Raw genomic sequence first — 19,511 nt, 5'->3', positions numbered from 1 at the left:
TGCTTGGATTCCAGGCTATGCTACCATACCTAGTTTCCTGAAGTGAACTTTAAATAACAAAATTGTTAGTCCTTCCCAGTCACCTGTCATTATAATGATTTTGGCACATATGTTACTAAAGACATTACACAAAGAACTGGGAATTGAACAGAGTATGCTGGCAAGTAGGAGAGGTTTCCCTTTTCTTCCTCACCGTCGACCAATATTTCCTACTAAAAAACAAAATGAAAATTAAAGCCGTCATTCTTAACTTGCCTGGAAATACTGGCAGAGGAGAATTACATTATCTTCAACTTCTGACTGTCATTTCATATGAAAATCTTCCCTGCTCCCAAAAGGAAAAAAAAACAGGATTAAATAACTTTCTGCTTCTTTAAACAGGATATTATTTTAAGAAAGGAAAGTCTAGAAAGAGGAATTTATTATCAAATGAAACATATAACACTAATATGAGATTCCATACTACTCCAGCTGGCTGCAGATCAAATAGTTGAGGGTAAAACAGAGCCAAGACTATTGCTGAAAAGTCCTTTTCTTTTATGGGTGAGCAAGGAGTATCACTGGCCCGGAAGAACCAGGAAGAGGCATATGAAACTGAAGACAGTGTCTGGGCTAGTGCCTTGAATTCAGAATCAGGAAGTCTTGCTTCTATTCCTGGCCCAGCCTTGCATTGATTATGGCTATCTACGGGAGACTGTGGCTCCCTCACAAGCTAAGCATTCAGTCAGTGTTGAATCTGCTCTGCCAAACGACTATGATTTGGAAGCATCTACTGTTTTCTTGATTTTTTTTTTTGTTCTTTTCCACATGCTTGGCATTTGAACAGAGCCAGTGTGGGCTGATGGAGACATTTTTCTCTGGACTTTATATTGTCTTCAGTCTGTCTGATGTCTGGTAGTGGGTACCTCCTGCCTACCACCATGTGTGAGTGCTTTCAGCTCCACTGTTTAATGAAGAGCACTTGGAGAAGGAAACACAGCCGGGTTGTCTTCCCTGAGCAGACAGAAAACAACATCAGGAAGATCTCTATCACTCAGACCTATCCAGTTCAGAAGGCTCTGGGAGATTTGTATCCTCCCAGACACCACTGTAGCCACAGTACGCTCACAGCCCACAGACAACATATCTCTTCCAGCCTAAATAGAAAGCATTGTGGGTTTTCATCGTGTACAGCAATTCATATCGAATAGAAGTTATGTCCTGATCCAATCTGCCTAGTCTCTACTGACCTGCGTCTCTCAGAGAGGGATAAGTAAAACAACGTAATAGCAACACACAATATCTATCCTTTGCCAACAACTGGTTACAGTGTCAAAACATTAGGCTATTTCTGTTTCTGTCCTATCTGGGTGTTTGCTGGGGAAAGGTGACATATACCACAGTCCTGACTTGAGTTCAGCGTAGCTAAGTAAGTGCTTTGTCCTCGTGGGAGAAAAAGACTGTGGCTCTCTCTGCATATGCATGCTCTGAATGCACTAGATTCTATACGACTGAGCCTATATGAACATGGAGATTTTCTTGCCTATCCTGCAGGCCATAGGACAGTAGAATACATACGACATTATATTTCATTCTGGAACAGTACAATACATATGACATTATATTTCTGTTTCTGTCCTATCTGGGTGTGTTTTGTGGGGAGAACTATTCATATCCAGAAAAGAGTAAACAGAAATAATGGGACAATTTGAAACCATATCATATGAGAAAACACTTAAGAAGATGAGGAATAAAGGGATAGCTCCATGGCAAAGTGTGTGCTTGGCGTGCACTTGACCCTTGGCTTGATCTGCGATAGTCTCCCCAACTCAAAGAAGGAAATCGGGGACATTTCACTAGAAAATCCATAAAATGGAAACAGCGGAGTTCTCTAAATATTGGAAAGGTAACTTCACAGAATAGATAATATTTACTGTCTCAACCTAGGGTTACAACCCCTTTTTGGGTTCAAAGACCCTTTCATGGGGACTACATGTCAGATATCCTGCATATCAGATACTCACATTATAATTCATAACAGAAGTAAAATTGCAGTTATGAAGTAGTAATAAAATTACCTTTTATGATTGGGCTTAGGGGTCACAATATGAAGAACAGTATTGAAGGGTCACAGCATTAGGAAGGTTGAGAGCTACTGATCTAAAGGAAGAACTGGGACACTAGAGGGGATAGAGGGCCACTCTACAACATCTTAAAGATTTTAGTTGTGTGAGTACAAAATAGGTTGCATTGTATAAAACTAAGCAGATAGCACACGATATAGCCATGCAAACTTTCACTGAGTGATTATATTTGGAACCCTCCCTTCTCTCCAATTCTTCATCCCTATCTCTTCTGTACCTCTCTTACTATTCCTTCTTCTACTTTAATACATATTTGTTACTCTCCCTTCTCCGCTAAAGCCCTTTTTGTCTCCTGTTGGGCTCATTTCTGATTTCTCAGCCCACTCACACTCATTATCTAGTAAATACACATGTAAAAAATTGGAAGTTAGGATACACTTATAAAAAAGAACATATAATATTTGTCTTTTGGGGTATGGTTAACCTCAACATACTTTTCAATTCCATCCATTTTCCTGCAAATTATATAATTTTACTTTTCTTTACATTTGAATAAAATGTCCCCATGTATATGTTCCATATTTTAATTATCCATTCACTTTTTAATATGCATCTGGGTAGATTCCATTTCCTGACTATTGTAAATAGAGTAGCAATAAATATACATATTTTTATTTATATATATATATATATATATATGTGTGTGTGTGTGTATGTGTGTGTGTACACACACATACATACACTCATTTAATTTGATACTTCTGTTAGAGAATATAGATTCCTTTATGTGTATGACCAGTAATGATATAGCTGGATCATATGAGTCCTCTATTGTAAACTTGTTGAGAAATCTCCACCTATATACACATAGTGACAATAAATTCACACTCCCACTTACAATGAATAAGAGATCTTTTTTCTTGTGCCCTCACCAGCCCTTGTTGTCATTTGTTTTCTTGACAAGGGCCATGCAGACTAGGGTGATATTATATCTCAAGTAGATTTAATTTTTGTAGCCCTAATAGGTGAGGGTACTGAACTCTTTTTAAAGTGTTTACTAGTCTTTTATATTCTACTTTTGAGAGCTCTGAGTTTAGCTCCATAGCATACCTTTTTATTGGAATATCTGTTTCCTTGCTAGGTTTTTAACTTCTTTGTGTATTCTCTATATTATGTACTGAAAATATATCTGGCAAAGATTATCCACCATTCTGTAGGCCATCTCTGTACATTGGATTTTTTAATCTCACAAGGCCATTTTTGTTAGTGGTTGATCTTATGACTTTGTTGAAGTCAAATATGTATTTTGGATTTCTTATAACCTGTTGTCTCTTTATAATCAATAAACTGTGTACAGTTCAGACCTCAGCTCGTGAAGGCTAGAACTAGAAGGGAGACTTTGGAATAGCAATACTTATTGATCATGTAGCATCATTCAGTATCAAATGTGTTTGAGGTCCCAATTATCTTTATTTGCTAATATTAAAATTAAATTAAAGAGTTTATCAAACATAGAACATCACTCCTCATGTCCTTTTTAATGAACTCAGCTTCACAAAGAGTACATTTTCCTCCTTCCAAGCAGAATCTACTTTGTACAACTGCTCCCTCTTCCTGTTTTGTCCCCACCTTCATCCTCTCAACCCTCATCATTCCTTGGCTGATTTCATTGCAGCCTCTCTACCACTGCATCAATCTTCCTTTCACTTGGACCACTATCTTCCTGACTCTCCACTGCCTCTCCTCTTCCATCTTTTCCTTCCTCATCTCTCTCCTTTCATCCCTCTAACATCTGTCTTTATCTTTACCCCATCATCTTCTCAATCTCCTCCTCTTCACATTCCAATTTGACTTTTAAATTTCCATAGAAAGCTTTTTCCTGACTCTATATTTTATTAATATGTTTTATAGTAATTTTATATGTTATACATTAGTTAATATACTGATTAATATGCTGTATATTAATTAATATATTATACAGTAGTTTTAAATAATGTATTGTGGGTATATATAGATAGACAGGAACACTGTAGTTATTTATCTCACTATCTTATTTTTAAATTCCTACACTGGTTTCTATTTGAAAGTCAAATAGTTTATGAATCTGTTAATTTTCATCGTTTATTTCCCTAAGGTTGATTATAACATTCAAGACCACGGGAGGTTTTTGTTTTTATTTTTGTTTTGTATTCTTTGCTGATGGCTATTCCATCCAGTCCAGTCCCTTTAATGATGTCTGACTTAAAATAGCTATGATATTTAAAAGGGAAAGATAAGATGAAGAGGAGGCAAATTTATCACACCAGCCTTGAATTGAGTGACATGACAGAAATACTCAATTCATAAATAAATAATTTAATGTAATAGAACTCTTCTTCATGGACCATACTAATAGAATGAAATTAAATTCCATTAAAAAATTTTAAAAACCCAGAATCCACAAATATAGCCTTGTATTTTCAGGCATGGACTATTGCTAGAGTTTGGCCCTGAATATATGAAAAAGTAGAACTTTGTGAAATGTTAAAACTTGAGCTTAAAAATAATAAGGACAAGGATATTTATACAAAGCATTGGGTTTTTAGTCTATCTATTTTGGGAGGTTTTGTGGATGTATGGCATAAAAACTCTTGACATTTCTGAGTGACTATAATAGATGAGTAAGGAGGTACCCATGGAGGTCAAAGGAAAGAAATAGGCTTAATTGTCTAAAAGAATATCATGGACAAGACTGTTTCATTTTGTCCTTCTGGCAGATCACTGAAATAATTTGATGCTCAGCCAATGGATATAAAAATATTTTTAGAGTATAATCTCTATGCCCAGTTAACTGAAAGACAAATTGCTTTTGAGACCATCACTGATGGGACCAGGGTAGTTGCAGATGTATTGCTACATCCAACATTAACTTATTAGCTGGAAAAATATCAGCTATTTTCCAAGGCCTGTGTGTTATTATTTCTTGGCTGTATTGAACACACTACTTTTCCTGAAAATGTGTTGCTTCTGTGGTGCAGAACTTGATTTCATTTCTGCTAAGTAGAAAGCTTGAATCTTTGTCCTTGAGGCTATTGTAACTGAGATGTGAGTGATAGCCAAGAGAAAGCCACATGTGGACATAGAGATGTGTAAACATTAACCTTCCCAAATGTATCTTTGGTTCAAAATAGAAAGAAATTATATAAAAAATACATTGGAATAGTTAAGTAAGGGGCTGGATGACTCTATATTGTTTCCATTTTGGGGGAATACTTGTAAGCAAATTTGATGCAAAAAATTTGTAATGGTTCCAGAACTTTATTTTATAAAGTTTTATTTTATAAGTAGAATTACATTGTGAAAAGAACTGCTTTGTGTGTAATATTATTTGTTTTGTATCATTATTAGATAAAAATAAAGGTTAATGTTTCATTTTTGCAAATGTGGATATTTTTAAGCCCAATAAAAAGTTCATGATTTTCTGTCAGCCATTTAATGTTCCTCAAGAAAGAGGTAATGAGAATAAATCAAATCACAAGAGTTGCATAGTTTTCTGGAGAAATGAGCAGATGTCCAAAACCCTCAATTTAGTTGTAACGTTAATCTACTATTAGGGAAAAAGAAGCAGCCTCTTTGTTTTACATTCATCTTTTAAGCTAAGGAAAACTTGTTTTTAAAAATAGATCATCTAGCTGGGCGGTGGTGGTACACACCTTTAATCCCAGCACTTGGGAGGCAGAGGCAGGCGGACTTCTGAGTTCGAGGCCAGCCTGGTCTATAAAGTGAGTTCCAGGACAGCCAAGGCTACACAGAGAAATCCTGTCTCGAAAAAAAAAAAATAGATCATCTAGTTTTGATTAGCACACCTCTGCATATATGGGTAGCACTGGCTTGACTGAATGGATTATCAAAAATAAAAATAATTATATAATAAGGCATATGTGGTTAATCCTAGCACTTCAATAGGTAGGCAGACACACATGGGTTTTTAAGTTTCAGACCAGCTAGGACTGCACAATGAAACCATGTCTCAAAAAAAAAAAAGGAAGATATGAAATTGTTAAAGGGAGGGGCTGTGGATAATATGAAAGGATTGGAGGCAGAATTTGAGTATTATCATATTTCATTGTATATAAAATTCTTAATAAAGAAAAATGTTCAAATAAATTATCTAATATTAGCTAAGTGATGATTATTACTAACCATCAATTTGTCAAAACTCAGAATCACCTAGAAGAAGAAACTCTAGGAATACCTGTGAGGAATTATTTTGAAGGGCAATTAATTGAAGGGCAAAATCATGCCCACCATGGGTAGCACCATTCCCTAGGAAGAAGACCCTAGACTGTGTAAGAGTAAAGAAAATAATCTGAGCACTGGCAGTCTGCACTAATTCACTGTCATCTGCTCTTGACTATAGATAGACATGATTATCTGCTTCAGATGTCTGCTGCCTTAACGTCCTGCAATGATAGCTTATAGAACTAAAATGAATCCTTTCTTTCCAAAGTGGTACTTGTCAACATATCACTGTAACTAGAAAAGAAAGTAATCAATAGTTGATTCCTAAACCAATTTAATACAATAAGTCAATTATTTAACCTCTGGAAGGTTGTTCTCTGTATCAAAAACAAACAAACAAAAAACATTGTTTAATTTTTAAATAATTAAACCTATAGAATTAGATTCCTACTTAAAGAATATAAAATTAGATTAACTCACTGCATCCCTGTTCTTGGGATTATCTAGGGAATTTTAAAGGGGTAAAAGAAGTGCTCAGGGCTTGAAAGTTGGCTCAGTCAGTATCCTTGAGACCTGGGTTTGAATTCCCAGAACATATAAAAGCCACAGTTGGCAGCAAGATTTTGTAACTACAGATCTGGAATACAGAGACAGGTGGACCTTTAAAATTCATTGGCCAGTCTATCTACAAAAATTGGTGTGCTTCAGGTTCAGTGAAAAAAAAAAAGAAAAATGGTTCCAAAGAACCAAAGACCTGTCTACTTATCTATACCCATGTGCTCATGTACCCTCACACATGTGTATACACATCCATATTAACAAGTACATCCAGCACACATCCACAAAAAAATGGAGAGGAGAGGAGAGGAGAGGAAAGGAGACGAGACGAGACGAGACGAGAGGAGAGGAGAGGAGAGGAGAGGAGGGCACAAGACAGAACTAAAAGTCAGAGTTGTGTTGATTACTTTCATCATTTAATACTTGTTGCTGAAGCAAATTCCCAGCCTGTCATCTTCTGAGGACACATCTAGGTCCCATCATGACCTGTTTCCTCTCCTTAAGTTTGGCCATGAACAGTTCTTTTAAAGTTGATTCTCATCAGAAAAGTATCTCAGAGATATGGAAAGTTGGCAACTTGAGTCATATATGATGCTACATACCCAAAGAACTAGACCTAAGTCCACCGCATCTCTCAGCAAAGTGCCTTTCCAAAGAATTGTCTGTTTTACATGGTCCTTATTTTTTTTCTTCCCTTAATATCCTAATCAGCTCTGCCCCTAACATAGCATGAGGGGTTGAGAATTCTAATACTAACTGACTTGGTTTGACCACACAGGAACTATAGAGTTGTGTCTAAGTAACTTCACAAGTGATGTGTTAGAATGGCGGCTCATGTCAGAACATACCATACACTAGGCCAAAACAGTTCCATGTGTAAGAGGTTTAATTGAGAGGAGAGAGGAGGCAGTAGTGGAGAGAGAAGAGAGAAAGAGAGAGAGAGAGGGCTCAAGAGGAATGTTGCGTGTGTGGGTGGGGGGGGGTTGATGTAGTGGCCGCAGGTAAAGGTGGGAGGTGAGCCCAATGGATTCTGGGAATATGGCAGCTATTGCCCTGGCAACAGGTCTGTGAGGCCCACCCATGTGACGCCACAGGCTTTGGAGGCCCTGATGCTAACAACAAGGACAGCAGATGCTTTAGTTACTGCTTTACATCAAAATCTTTCCAACTATATGTCTAAATCCCAGAGTAGTTGAGATAAAAAGCTATATGTATATTGTGTATGTATGTATGCATGTACTAGATTCATAAACAAATTAAAACGCAATGAAGCGGACTGGAGAGATGGCTCAGCGGTTAAGAGCACTGACTGCTCTTCCAGAGGTCCTGAGTTCAAATCCCAGCAACCACATGGTGGCTCACAACCATCTGTAATGAGATCTGATGCCCTCTTCTGGGGTGACTGAAGACAGCTACAGTGTACTTACATATAAAAAATAATTTTTAAAAAATTAAAAAAAAAAACGCAATGAAGCTCTTCTTTATGGACCATAGTAAAAGAATGAATCTAAATTCCCATTAAAGAAGTCAAGAATCTGTAAATATACCCTGATATTTGTTTGTGTGCAGGGAGGGGTAGATGTGTGTGTATGTGTATGTGAATATGTGTATGCATTGCTATGGGGACTATTTTTAAGTGTTTGGAAAAATAAGAGATTTTTACAAATGATCTTGGCAGTGTCATAACTAAAATCAGTGGTAGGTAAGTGTACTGATCACACAAGTCAAAAACTTGCCTTACTTCACTTTTTCAACAGTATTTTACTAAATTGAAATTCTGTTATAAATATTCTTTCACATGTCTTCTAAGTATAAATTCACAAATATTAGAATCACACAAATATTAAATTTATACTCTAAAACAATAAATGTCATAAATATGTTCTCCCAATAATAATTAGGACGTTGGAAATGTCTATAAGTCCTGGGAGTCATTCTACTTCTTTTTCATGTATTGAATATTCATACAAAGTGCACTCTTTGCACTAAATCAGCATCTTGTCCATAAAAGGCCCATTGATACCCAGACGAGACCTTCTCTTCCCTGTCAAATAGAAGACCGCCCACTATTCACTGTCCTTTCTGTCACCATGAAGAACAGGGAACATTTTATTCTTTCCAAGAAATGACCTTTCAAATTTAGTAACAGCATGTTCTGTTCTTCAGGAAACAAGGGAAGATCGAGACAGGACACGGCTGGACTCCATGGTGCTGCTCATTATGAAACTGGACCAACTCGACCAAGACATCGAGAACGCTCTCAGCACTGCCTCCTCTCCATCCAGCACCCCAACAAACCTGCGACGACATGTCCCTGTGAGCTGCCTGCTCCTTACTCTTCTTCCTAGTGGAATGGCATCCCTGTGTGTCTGTTCTGCTGTAGCTATTAGTGTTTTGTTTTGTTTCGTTTTTCAGAAAACTTGGGAGGTCCCTCAGCCCTGGCCCACATCAGGCAAACAATCTTCCACTTTGCTATATCACTAGCCCTGTTTTTACTTTGATACACAGACTAAATCAGTTGGCCAGGTTGCCCTTAAACCCTTTTTGGAGCCCAGACTGGCCTTGAACAAACTATCTTCCTGCCTTAGCCACTCAAGAAGCTAGGATTACATGTCTGTGCCCACTAAGCACAGTTAGAATAGGACCTCCTTATTTCATATGGGCTCTCTTACAGGTGAAACACCTTTGATGATGTCATCCACTAATAAATGAAACAGAACCCCATAGAGTTTACTCAGTCATTTCTGTATGTCACACGGAGGGTCCATAGACACAGGGTGACTACAAAATACTTAACACTAAAAAGAAAACAAAGCAAGCTTAGGAAATTCTGCTTCTTGAGAATTAAGCCCTCTTTGTTGTAGTGGTAGATTGTCCTACTCTATTTACTACTATTCCGTGACATGATACACTCCATTGCAATTGCTCTGTCTATCTTGATATCTACCTTATTTCCAGTTTTTCAAGTTATGACTGATTACGTCTAAGACATGAATTATATTATTCTATAAACGTATATTGTATGAAAAAACATGCAATATAAGTTTAATATTTTCCACATGGAAAGATGAATAGATGAATGGAAGGATGGGTGGATGGATAGATGGAAGGAAGGATGGATGAATAGAAGGATGAATAGGTTGTTAGATGGGTAGATAGAAAGATGGGTGGATGGGAAGATGGGTGGATGCGTGGGTTGCTGGTTGGGTAGGTAAATAGGCAGTTGGATAGGTGGGTATATGGATACATGCAGGTGAACTAATCCTGCTTACTACAAAATATAAGTCATATGAAGGTTACTTGTTAGAACTCTAAACTATGATATGAAAAATAATGAAAAAGACAGAAGTAAGAAATTTATCCCATTATGTTTATATAACAGATGTTCCAATGGGATTCCAAAACTCAAAATAAAATTAAAAAGAAACAAATCCTAAAATTGGCTCTACCCTCTAAATATTTAGCTTCATGTTTAATGACTTATTTTATGTAGAACTAACATATAAAGCATAAAGCTGAACTGTAAATAAGCCATCCATTTTACTAAACAAGGATTTGAATTATAATATAGTAAACAAACCACATCAAATAATATTAAGTGAGATTCAAAATGTAGAAAATCACATAAGTGAATTTGACACCTTCTGAAACAGGATTGACATAAAACTAGATTTCAATCTTGAAAGTTCATAAAAATGAAATTTTAATTTTTGGTAACCTTAATAAATTTCCTTACCCTTAAAGATTCATTTCAAATATGTTCTTTACCAGAAAGCATACCAAATAACTCTCTAGGAAAACCCTAGTCCCTCTCTTTCTAGTGATGCCCTAGTTGTTTGTAAATAGTTTCATTCTAGCAAATAGAAAGGGAATCTATAGAATCCTTTATAGAATTAAGAGAAAAATCCTGTTTCCAATATTTCACTTAAATTAAAATTTCACATTAATTTCCTCTAACACACCTTTAAGCCAGAAATGTCTTATTTTTCATGAGGTTCTAGGTGCCGCTTTAACATTCATGGGGTCTAGAGTATGGACTTCGTTTTTAAAATTTTCTACAATGAGTTGATAATCTTGCCTGCTTTTAATCTCTCCCTTCTCTAGAGCTCCATTCAAGTGTTCTAAGTCCCCATGTATTAAATATAAAATCATAGCTGAGGCTTCTATCAAACATCATATTTTTTGTCTCCATTTTAGAAAATAAGCTACCTATCCCCTATACACTAGACTGGGCTCATTCTTACGCAATAAAAATAAACCAAAAACCATGAACTAATATACATGATAATTAAATCATTTATCTACATCTGTTTTATACTTCTATATAAACTATAAATTTGACTTTAATATTTCATTCAGCATCTCAGAATATTACCATAATTATTACCATAATTGTTGCTGCTGTAAACATAACATCCATTTCTAGGCTTTCAGTTTATCAACAGAGTTGGAACAAAGCAAAGTCGGTCAGCAGAAGCATTAGGAACGTCAGTGCCTGAAGGTAACTCAACAATTACTGTCTGATTTGGACCCCAACTTTATAACTGACTAACTGAAACTATAAAAAAAAATTGTCAAATTTCTCAACTGCAGGTTCATGTAAGACAGATAGATATACACAAAAATTAGCTATTTACCTTTTGCCTTATTCTGGAGAGAGATGAACTAAAATATATAAGCACACTTGCATCTATCTAACCCAAAATGTGCTTGACCATTGTTGATTCTCTTGGATTTCCCTCTACACTCATATCAGATACTCATCAAGGCATGATCAATACACATCCCTGAGCCTCAAAACTACTTTTTGATCTTTACAATTTTCTAGGTCACACTTGGTCTTTTTCTCTGCGTCATCATCGTTGTTGTTGTTGTTGTTGTTGTTGTAGTTGTTGTTGGGGTTTTTTGTTTTATTGTATTGTTTTGGTTTTGGTTTGGATTATTGGTGCTTACATATAATGATAACTTTTTTTCATCTGCACTTTCAATTTCCTTTGATAACTGTGCTATGGAATAAAGGGATTATGGTGTGACCTTAACCATCTGCCAAGGAGTACTAATCCAAGAGAGAAACTGCCTCAACCCCCATCCTCTCTCTCTGCTTATTTAACTTTAGCAGGAAGAACACAGAACACAATGAAGCAATGACTCCTACCCTAACCCACCTACCCTATACTTACAAAGTTCCCAGAATGAATTTTCTATATAACAAAGAATATAAATAGAAGCAGAGACTGGGAGGATGAAGAACAACATTCAATTGAAGTAAAAAGTAAGAGGTAAAGATTTAGACTAAGCTGCTTAGAGATAACATAACAACTGACTATACTTTGATAGACTCTTGAAATTCCAAGAGCTAATGTCTTTGTCACCCAAAATCTTGACTTTCTCATGTTCTTTTTACCTAGTCTGTTTTCCTAAATTGATTCTTGGTCACTTTTCCATCAACTCTGACCTACCTGCTCTTGTCCTCCACAGCACCCACTGTGGACAGTCTGTTAAGCCTAACTAATGATAATAATCTCTTAGAATGATGACAGATGGGAGTTGGTGCTAGAGGACAAAGTAGAGGTTGTTAGTTCACACTAAACTTTGCATATGTTGCTTCATTTGTTCTCTTGGTCTGATGATGAGCATCTTGAGCCTCAGGAAGGATGAAGGATTTACTAGTGTCACACAGGCAGGAAGTGAGAAGTTTGTCAAAAACCACACAGCTTGCAAGGCAATGGTGGTGCACGCCTTTAATCCCAGCACTTTGGAGACAGAGGCAGGGAGATTTCTGAGTTTGAGGCCAGCCTAGTCCACAGAGTGAGTTCCAGGACAGTCAGGGCTATACAGAGAAACCCTGTCTTGAAAAACCAAAAAAAAAAAAAAAAAGTCACACAGCTTTTATGAGTCACTTCCACATCTTTCAGAAAAGCCAACTTTCATTCTACCACATTGTAAATCTTCCCAAGGCCTTTCTTCTCAAATAGCAAGGTATTCTGAGTTTGACTCACTAATTGCTTTTTGTGAAAATGTATAACCTAGTGGATATTGCTAATCTTTTGGAACACTTCAGTCATACCATAGAGAAGCTTAAGAAATATATAGCCTAATGTCAAATCAGTGCCTGTGATGGAGTTTGTGCACTGCTGTGCAGTGTTTTCCAGTCTTCCCAATTTTCACTGATCTTCTGTAGCTTAAGATTGTACATAATATACTATATTAGTATGGAAGGAGGAAAGAGAGACAGCTGGCATTGTTCTTTTCATGTCATACATAAAAAACAAAAGCTTTTCTTTATCTTTGGTCAAGCTTTGTCCTGTTTCAACTGTTTCTTGACCCAGAATTTCTTATTCTTTTTACCTAGTCTGTCTTCCTGAATTGATTCTGGGCCATTTTGCATCAGCTCTGTCCTACCTGCTCCTGATCTGACATCCCAGGAGTAATCACACTATTCTTAGCCTTCAAGCTTGCTTCCTACATTGACTTTCACTGTTCTTTTAATGTCTGCTTCTTCTCAGTTGTCTCCTCATCAGTTATATGTTGGGGAACTCAATACCCTTCTTCCTAATTTTGCCCTTTACTGTGTCTTGCCCTATCCAGATTCTTGATTTAACCTTCCTATTGTAACACTTTTAATATTTTCCCTAGGAGTCACCTGGCTTCCATTGTCTTCTTCATAGTGAATACAAACAGTGAATAATTAAGTAAAGGATGAATCATAACATTCCCACTATTTTGTGTCATATTTGGATTGTCTATAGACCTCTTCTATGGCATGTACCACACTAGCTAGATATGAATCTATCTGACATGGTGAAAGCACAGGGTAACAATGATACTGAAGAGTCTGATGATGCTATAGAGTATTAGATGCATTCATTACAACAGCAAAAGTGGGCAATGAAAGATTCAGGTCTTGATCAACATTTAGTTTGCTGAAGATAAATAAATAGGGAAGAAGTCAGTGAGGGATTGTGAAAGTGTTGACCTGAGATTTCTTTTCCACCAGTGAATTTCTCACTGGTGGAAAGAAAGATTTCTTTATAGCTTCATATCCATGGCCTTATGAAATTTCTTCTTTAGTTGTGTTTCAGGCACTCACTAAAACAGCAAAGTAGCTGTTAGGAGGTTGAGCTTTGAGGTCAGGACCTGAGATTTAATGCCATTTCTGCCATAGAATGTGAATATACCTTGTGTCTGGGTGTCATTGTCTCTTCGATTATTATAACAATCCCTTCCTCACAGGAAGATCAAGTTGATACAGATACAAGGTGTACTCTGTACAGAATAACAACTCAAGACTAATAAATTGAAAAGAAATTATTTCTCCTTATATTTATTATTACATGGTTACAAAAATAAAAAGGTTACCGTGTTAACAAGTTCATGAAGTAATGAATAGGAAGGCAAAATAAGTGCAAAAGACCTGTTATCCAAAAAATTTTTTAATGCAAATTAAATGAACTACCTACTACTTGTAGTTATACACTTAATGTTTATGAATTGGTTTTGTTGCTATCCATTTCATGTTAATTCAGTTTGAAATTCAAGTGAGCTGTATTTATAGAATAATACATTTTTTGTTTCCCACGAAAAGACATAAAAATAAGTCTAATCTTAAGTCCTTCTAGGTGCAAGAAATTTGGTTACAATTATGTATTTCACACCTCCATGTGTGGAAACACACACATGCATGCACACACACACACACATACACACACACACATGCACAAATGCACACATCTATTAAAGCAGTGTTATTATTCATATTCATAAATATGTTATATATCTCTTAAAACATTCTGTCTATAGTAAATGACTTTCCATACTATTGATGGGCTATCATAAAGGGAAAAAGCATTACTCACATTTTGAACTAAGACTGAAAAGATCTGTTTTTCATGTGCCATTCACAAGGCCATGTAAGGAAGACAAGAAGGCATTTTGTTACCTATGTGATACTAAGTGAGTTACTGGAGGTCACACAGAAATGAAAGCTGCTGGTGGGAGGAAATGGGCATGCAGGAGACACTCGTGTGCCTGTTCTCATGGTTGTTCATTTGTCTTTTCACAGGATCTGGAATCAGGATCTGAAAGTGGAACAGACAGTATCGCAGTAAATCAGACACGGGTGAATCTGTCTTCAGAGTCCACCAATCCATCATCCACCCCAGCAAGCAATTCTGGAACGAAACCCAAAGCCATGGTAAGTTGTGCACAATCCCAGACTCAACAGTCAATGTTGCCAAACATGAGGTAAGCACTGATTGCCTTCTATTCAGTGTGGAAAGAAGACTGCTGGAGACTTAGCTGTATCAATTTGATACTATTTACTGAAGTATCACTCTAAAAATGTATGCTGCTTATTTTTTAAAATGGATACATAAGTAGTTCACTAAAGCAGACTATGAATCCAGAAATATGTGAAATATGGTCCGTGAATTTTGCAGAACTTTAAATAACCAAGTGTGTGAAATGCAGAAATGGGTTGTCAGGTGCTGTTATCATAACTGTACCACATACTCATTAGAAAACCTCTAAGTTTTTGTGGTAGATGAATGTATAGATGGATAAGACATTGTCTGGGATTACATGATGGTATGCAGAATTACAGATGTATAAAATCACTCCATCATATTTTGTGTACATTCAATGATGTACAGTATTCAAAGCCTAATATTTAATGGAGTGTAAGTTACTGTCGCTGTTGCCCTGATGGCTTTCTAATGCCATCTACACAAATAAAAAGAAGAGTCTCCACACAGAATAAAAGAGCACAGTAAATTCTGAAGAAAGACATTTTCCTTTAAGTAAAACCTGAACTTCAGAGGCAAAACAGTATTTGACTCTAAAAGGTAACATTTATGGGGAAGTAATTACTGCTTCAAATATCTAACATCCACACAGTTCCAAAATAACCTCTCCTAGTTCTGTGAAAATCACAGAGCTGTATTATTTTTTTTATCCCCATGTTAGCTTAACATGGAAAAGTGAGTTTGTTCTGTTTGTTTTCCTGTCTTTAAAATAAAGGCAGTTCTAAAATGGGACTAAAAGAATACATTGAGTCTGAGACATAGTAGATTCACTAGGATTTAAGGGAAATCAAAGGACACTTGAAATAGCGGATGGGCCTGGCTTTAGTATTTACATAGGCAGGACTTAAATTGTCCCTTGTCATTTATATGCAGATCATTTGGTTCTAAACATCTTTTTATATCTACATATACCCAGAGTTATGCCAAATTAAAAAAAAAACCCTCAGAGAAACAATATGTTAGCAAAGCCTTTTCCATTTTATCAAAGAGGGTAGGCATTTAAAAAGGAAAGGCTCCAACACTATGAGAGTGCTAGGTGAGCAGGGAATAAAAGATACGCATAGTATTGGTTTGGGAATTCAGTTAAAAAGACTGTCAATGCCAACAAATGCTAATAGGTAGACTTTAATGGAATATTGTTCTTCTATTGATGATAAACTTCCCTGGCCAACCATTATATAGAAGTTCTTTAAGGACCTGTGGAGCCGTGTGGGATGTCACACTGTCTTTGTGTCTTTGGTGGTTAAATCAATACTCTATAATTTAATATAAAGATGTTACATGAAAAGTATTCAGTCTGGACCCTATAGGCTCTTGTGGTTCAGTTTTGATGGGTTTTATTCTTCTAAGGTTTTGATTGAAAGACAGAATTTATGGCTTAACATGTACTAACATTAGGTATTCCACTTAATGGGTTTTCACATTAAGAAATCTAGAGTGTAAATCTAGAGTCTTGTGCATTTGTATGCCCATGTGGCTATCACCCAGGACAAGACAAATTCTGAGGGACAGAGTGATGTTGGCTCTGAATTGGATATTTCCCTATCACATATTTCTCCATTTGTCTGAAAATTATGTGATAAAAAGCAGGTGGTGCCTACAGCCATTTTTAAACTCATTTCACATTTTCTCTAAAGGCTTTGTTTCTCTAAATGTGTGTTTATTTATAAGGTATATAATTATAATATCTTGGGCCATATCACCTTTGTTTCACCTCCAATAATGTCATAAAGTGTTTTCTTTATATTTTCTTAAATTAATTTCTAAGTATAGAATCTTTATTAGATCCTTTGTTCACTTTGAGTCAATTTTTGTATATCTTTGGATATAGGAATCTAGTAACATTATTCTACCTCCCTGTTCAGTTTTCATAGAAGAATAACTTGAAGAGAATACTTGTCAAATCAGTTATCTGCAACTATGAGTTGATTTTAGGGGGAAATAGTCTATTCTGTTTCATTGGTTTAGGTCTGTTTTATGTCAGAACCATAGTAGTTTGATCACTCCAGCTTTGCAGTACTTTTTGAGGTTTAGTATCATGATGCCTTAGCTTTTTACTACTTGCTTAGGAGATCTCACACATTTTGTATTTTCCTTTTCATTTCTTTCTTTCTTTTTGATCTATGAAGACTCTCATTGTTTTGGTATTGATTGTAGTCTCTATAACCTGTAGTGTTAAATTGGATGAACAATTTAAAAGACTTCTGGTTTATGAGGGTGGGATGATTCTGTTTCATATATGTGAACTCTATAATTTTTCCATTGTTTTAAATTTTCCATTGGAGGGATATTTTGCTTTGTTATTGAAATTCTTTTATCTCATTTATTTCTCTATTTTGTGGGTGCATAAATATGTGCACATGTGGAGGTCAAGAGACAGCTTTCAAGAATCAGTTCTCTCCTTCTACCAAGTATGTCCTAGATATTGAACTGGGGTATTCATTCAACCTTGATGGCACTATCCTTACCCATTGAGCAATCTTGCTGGCTCTTATTTACTTCTTTAGTAAAATTTAGTTCTGAGTAATATATTTCTGTGAGACTCTGGATATACTTGTTCTAAATGGGATTTCATCAATAATTCTACCTAGGTATGACGCCTATTACCATATGACATGATAATTATGAGGGTGCAGTACTGGCACACAAACTTTGGTAGTAACTAACAGATCTCTAACTGAATTTGTGACCCACTCAACAAGAGGGAAACTGTACCTGATCTAAAAGCCTAAACAACTGTCCAAAGCTAATGAAGTGGTGAATCTTGGAAAACAGCTTAAAACCTCTAGCTACATTTTAAGTGTTTCTCATTATACCCATAAAGAAGTGCAGTCCCCACTCCTCCTCAAAGACTTTTCTTTTTAAAAAATTCACTCACTTATTGGTACAGAAAAATGCTTTATGATTTTATATTCTAGTTCTTTACTGAATTCATTAATCCATTCCAATGATTTTGGTGGGTTTTGTAGAATTTTCTCCATAAAAAATCATGTCATCCTCAAACAAGGATAATTGCTCTGGTTGCCTTTGTTTCTCTCTCTTGCCTATTACCTCTGATAAAGATTTCTAGGACTACATAAATAAGAATGAACAAAGTGAGAACCCTTATTTTGTTCCAGAAAACTATCTTAAGTTTTCTCTGCCTCAGACCCATTTTGGTTTTTTCATTTTTTTTAACTATTTTGCTCACAGTTATAGAATTTCTTTGCTCAGTTTATGGTTTTTGCTGAAGAGTAAATTGCCTGTCATGATCCCAGTGCATACCTGTTTACTCTGAGGTCAAATGAGAGAAACCAGTCCATATACCCTATTCATTTCCCCACTGTTTGCATGACAGAATCAGGCAATAATGATTCCAGTCTGACATTCAATTGTCAATAGAGCTGTCCTCCCTAGAAGCCTCATCCATGTTTTGAGGTAGACAAAGAGGAAGGATGGGAATATATGGAATATTTTTGACATTGTTTTATTGGTTGTTTAGGTTTTGTTCCCTAATTTTATTTCCTTCATTGTTTTTTGTTAGTTTCATTTTGTAATTAGCATATAAAGTATTAAGTTTTGTTGTACCATCTTTATGCAAATTTATTTTGGTTGATTCTTCTGATCGTATTCCTTCCCACCTCGTCTATCATTTGCCCACCCTATGTCACATGGATTCTTTTGCCTCTTTCCTCTTCCTACTCTACTTTCTCAACACAACTTTCCACCTTTTCCTTGATCTCCTACACACGTATTCACATATTTGTGCATATATACTACAAACTAGGATCTCTATATGATAGAGAAAATGTTTTTGTTGTTGCTTTTGCTTTTCTAAATTTGGGTTGCCTTGCTTAATATAATCCTTTCCATATCCATCTAATTTCCTGAAACTTTCCTTTCTCTTTAGAGCTTAGTAAAATCCACTGGGTATATGTCCCACAATTTCATTATCCCTTCATCTGTTGATGATTGGTCTCATTTCTTTGCTATTATGGGATGTACAGCAATAACATGAGTGTATTATATGTATCTCTGTGGTAAACTGGGAGTTTGGGAAGATGCCCAGGAATGGTAGAGCTGAATCACCTGGTAACTTTAATTTTAAATGTCTGAGAAGCTTCCATACTGATTACCACAATGGCTGTACTAGTTTATATCCCACTACTATAGGAGTCTTTTTCCCCCACATGCTAGGCAACTTTTGCTCTCAGTTTTTTTGATGATAGCTCTTCGGAATCAAGAGAGATGGGATTCAAAGTGATTTAAATTTGCACTTTCTTGATAGCTATGGATATTAGATACTGTTTTTAAAGATGGGGGAGGTTGTGGTGTGTGGTATACACATCTATACATGTGTCTGCAGAAGCAGAAGGTTCCAGATCCT

General features: G+C 36.1%; 1 protein-coding gene across 6 annotated transcripts in view; it reads left to right on the top strand.

Annotated features, from left to right (window-relative positions):
- Positions 1–19,511, top strand: part of Dlc1 (DLC1 Rho GTPase activating protein) — a 377,111-nt gene that overhangs the window by 82,314 nt on the left and 275,286 nt on the right. For 4 of the 6 annotated variants that reach the window (XM_031339550.1, XM_031339549.1, XM_031339555.1 and 1 more), the window contains exons 3-4: positions 9,009–9,158; positions 14,905–15,036. In XM_031339550.1, coding sequence (XP_031195410.1) covers positions 9,009–9,158; positions 14,905–15,036 — 282 coding nt within the window. Of the gene's footprint in view, positions 1–9,008; positions 9,159–11,119; positions 11,344–11,455; positions 12,122–14,904; positions 15,037–19,511 lie in introns of those variants that run through there. The other 2 variants (XM_031339553.1, XM_031339554.1) reach the window with 2 other exon arrangements.

The sequence above is a fragment of the Mastomys coucha genome, unplaced genomic scaffold (genome assembly GCF_008632895.1).
Source record: "Mastomys coucha isolate ucsf_1 unplaced genomic scaffold, UCSF_Mcou_1 pScaffold22, whole genome shotgun sequence".
Taxonomy (NCBI): Eukaryota; Metazoa; Chordata; class Mammalia; order Rodentia; family Muridae; genus Mastomys; species Mastomys coucha.
Note: the sequence above shows the minus strand (reverse complement) of the source record. Positions and strands in the feature narration are given on the sequence as shown.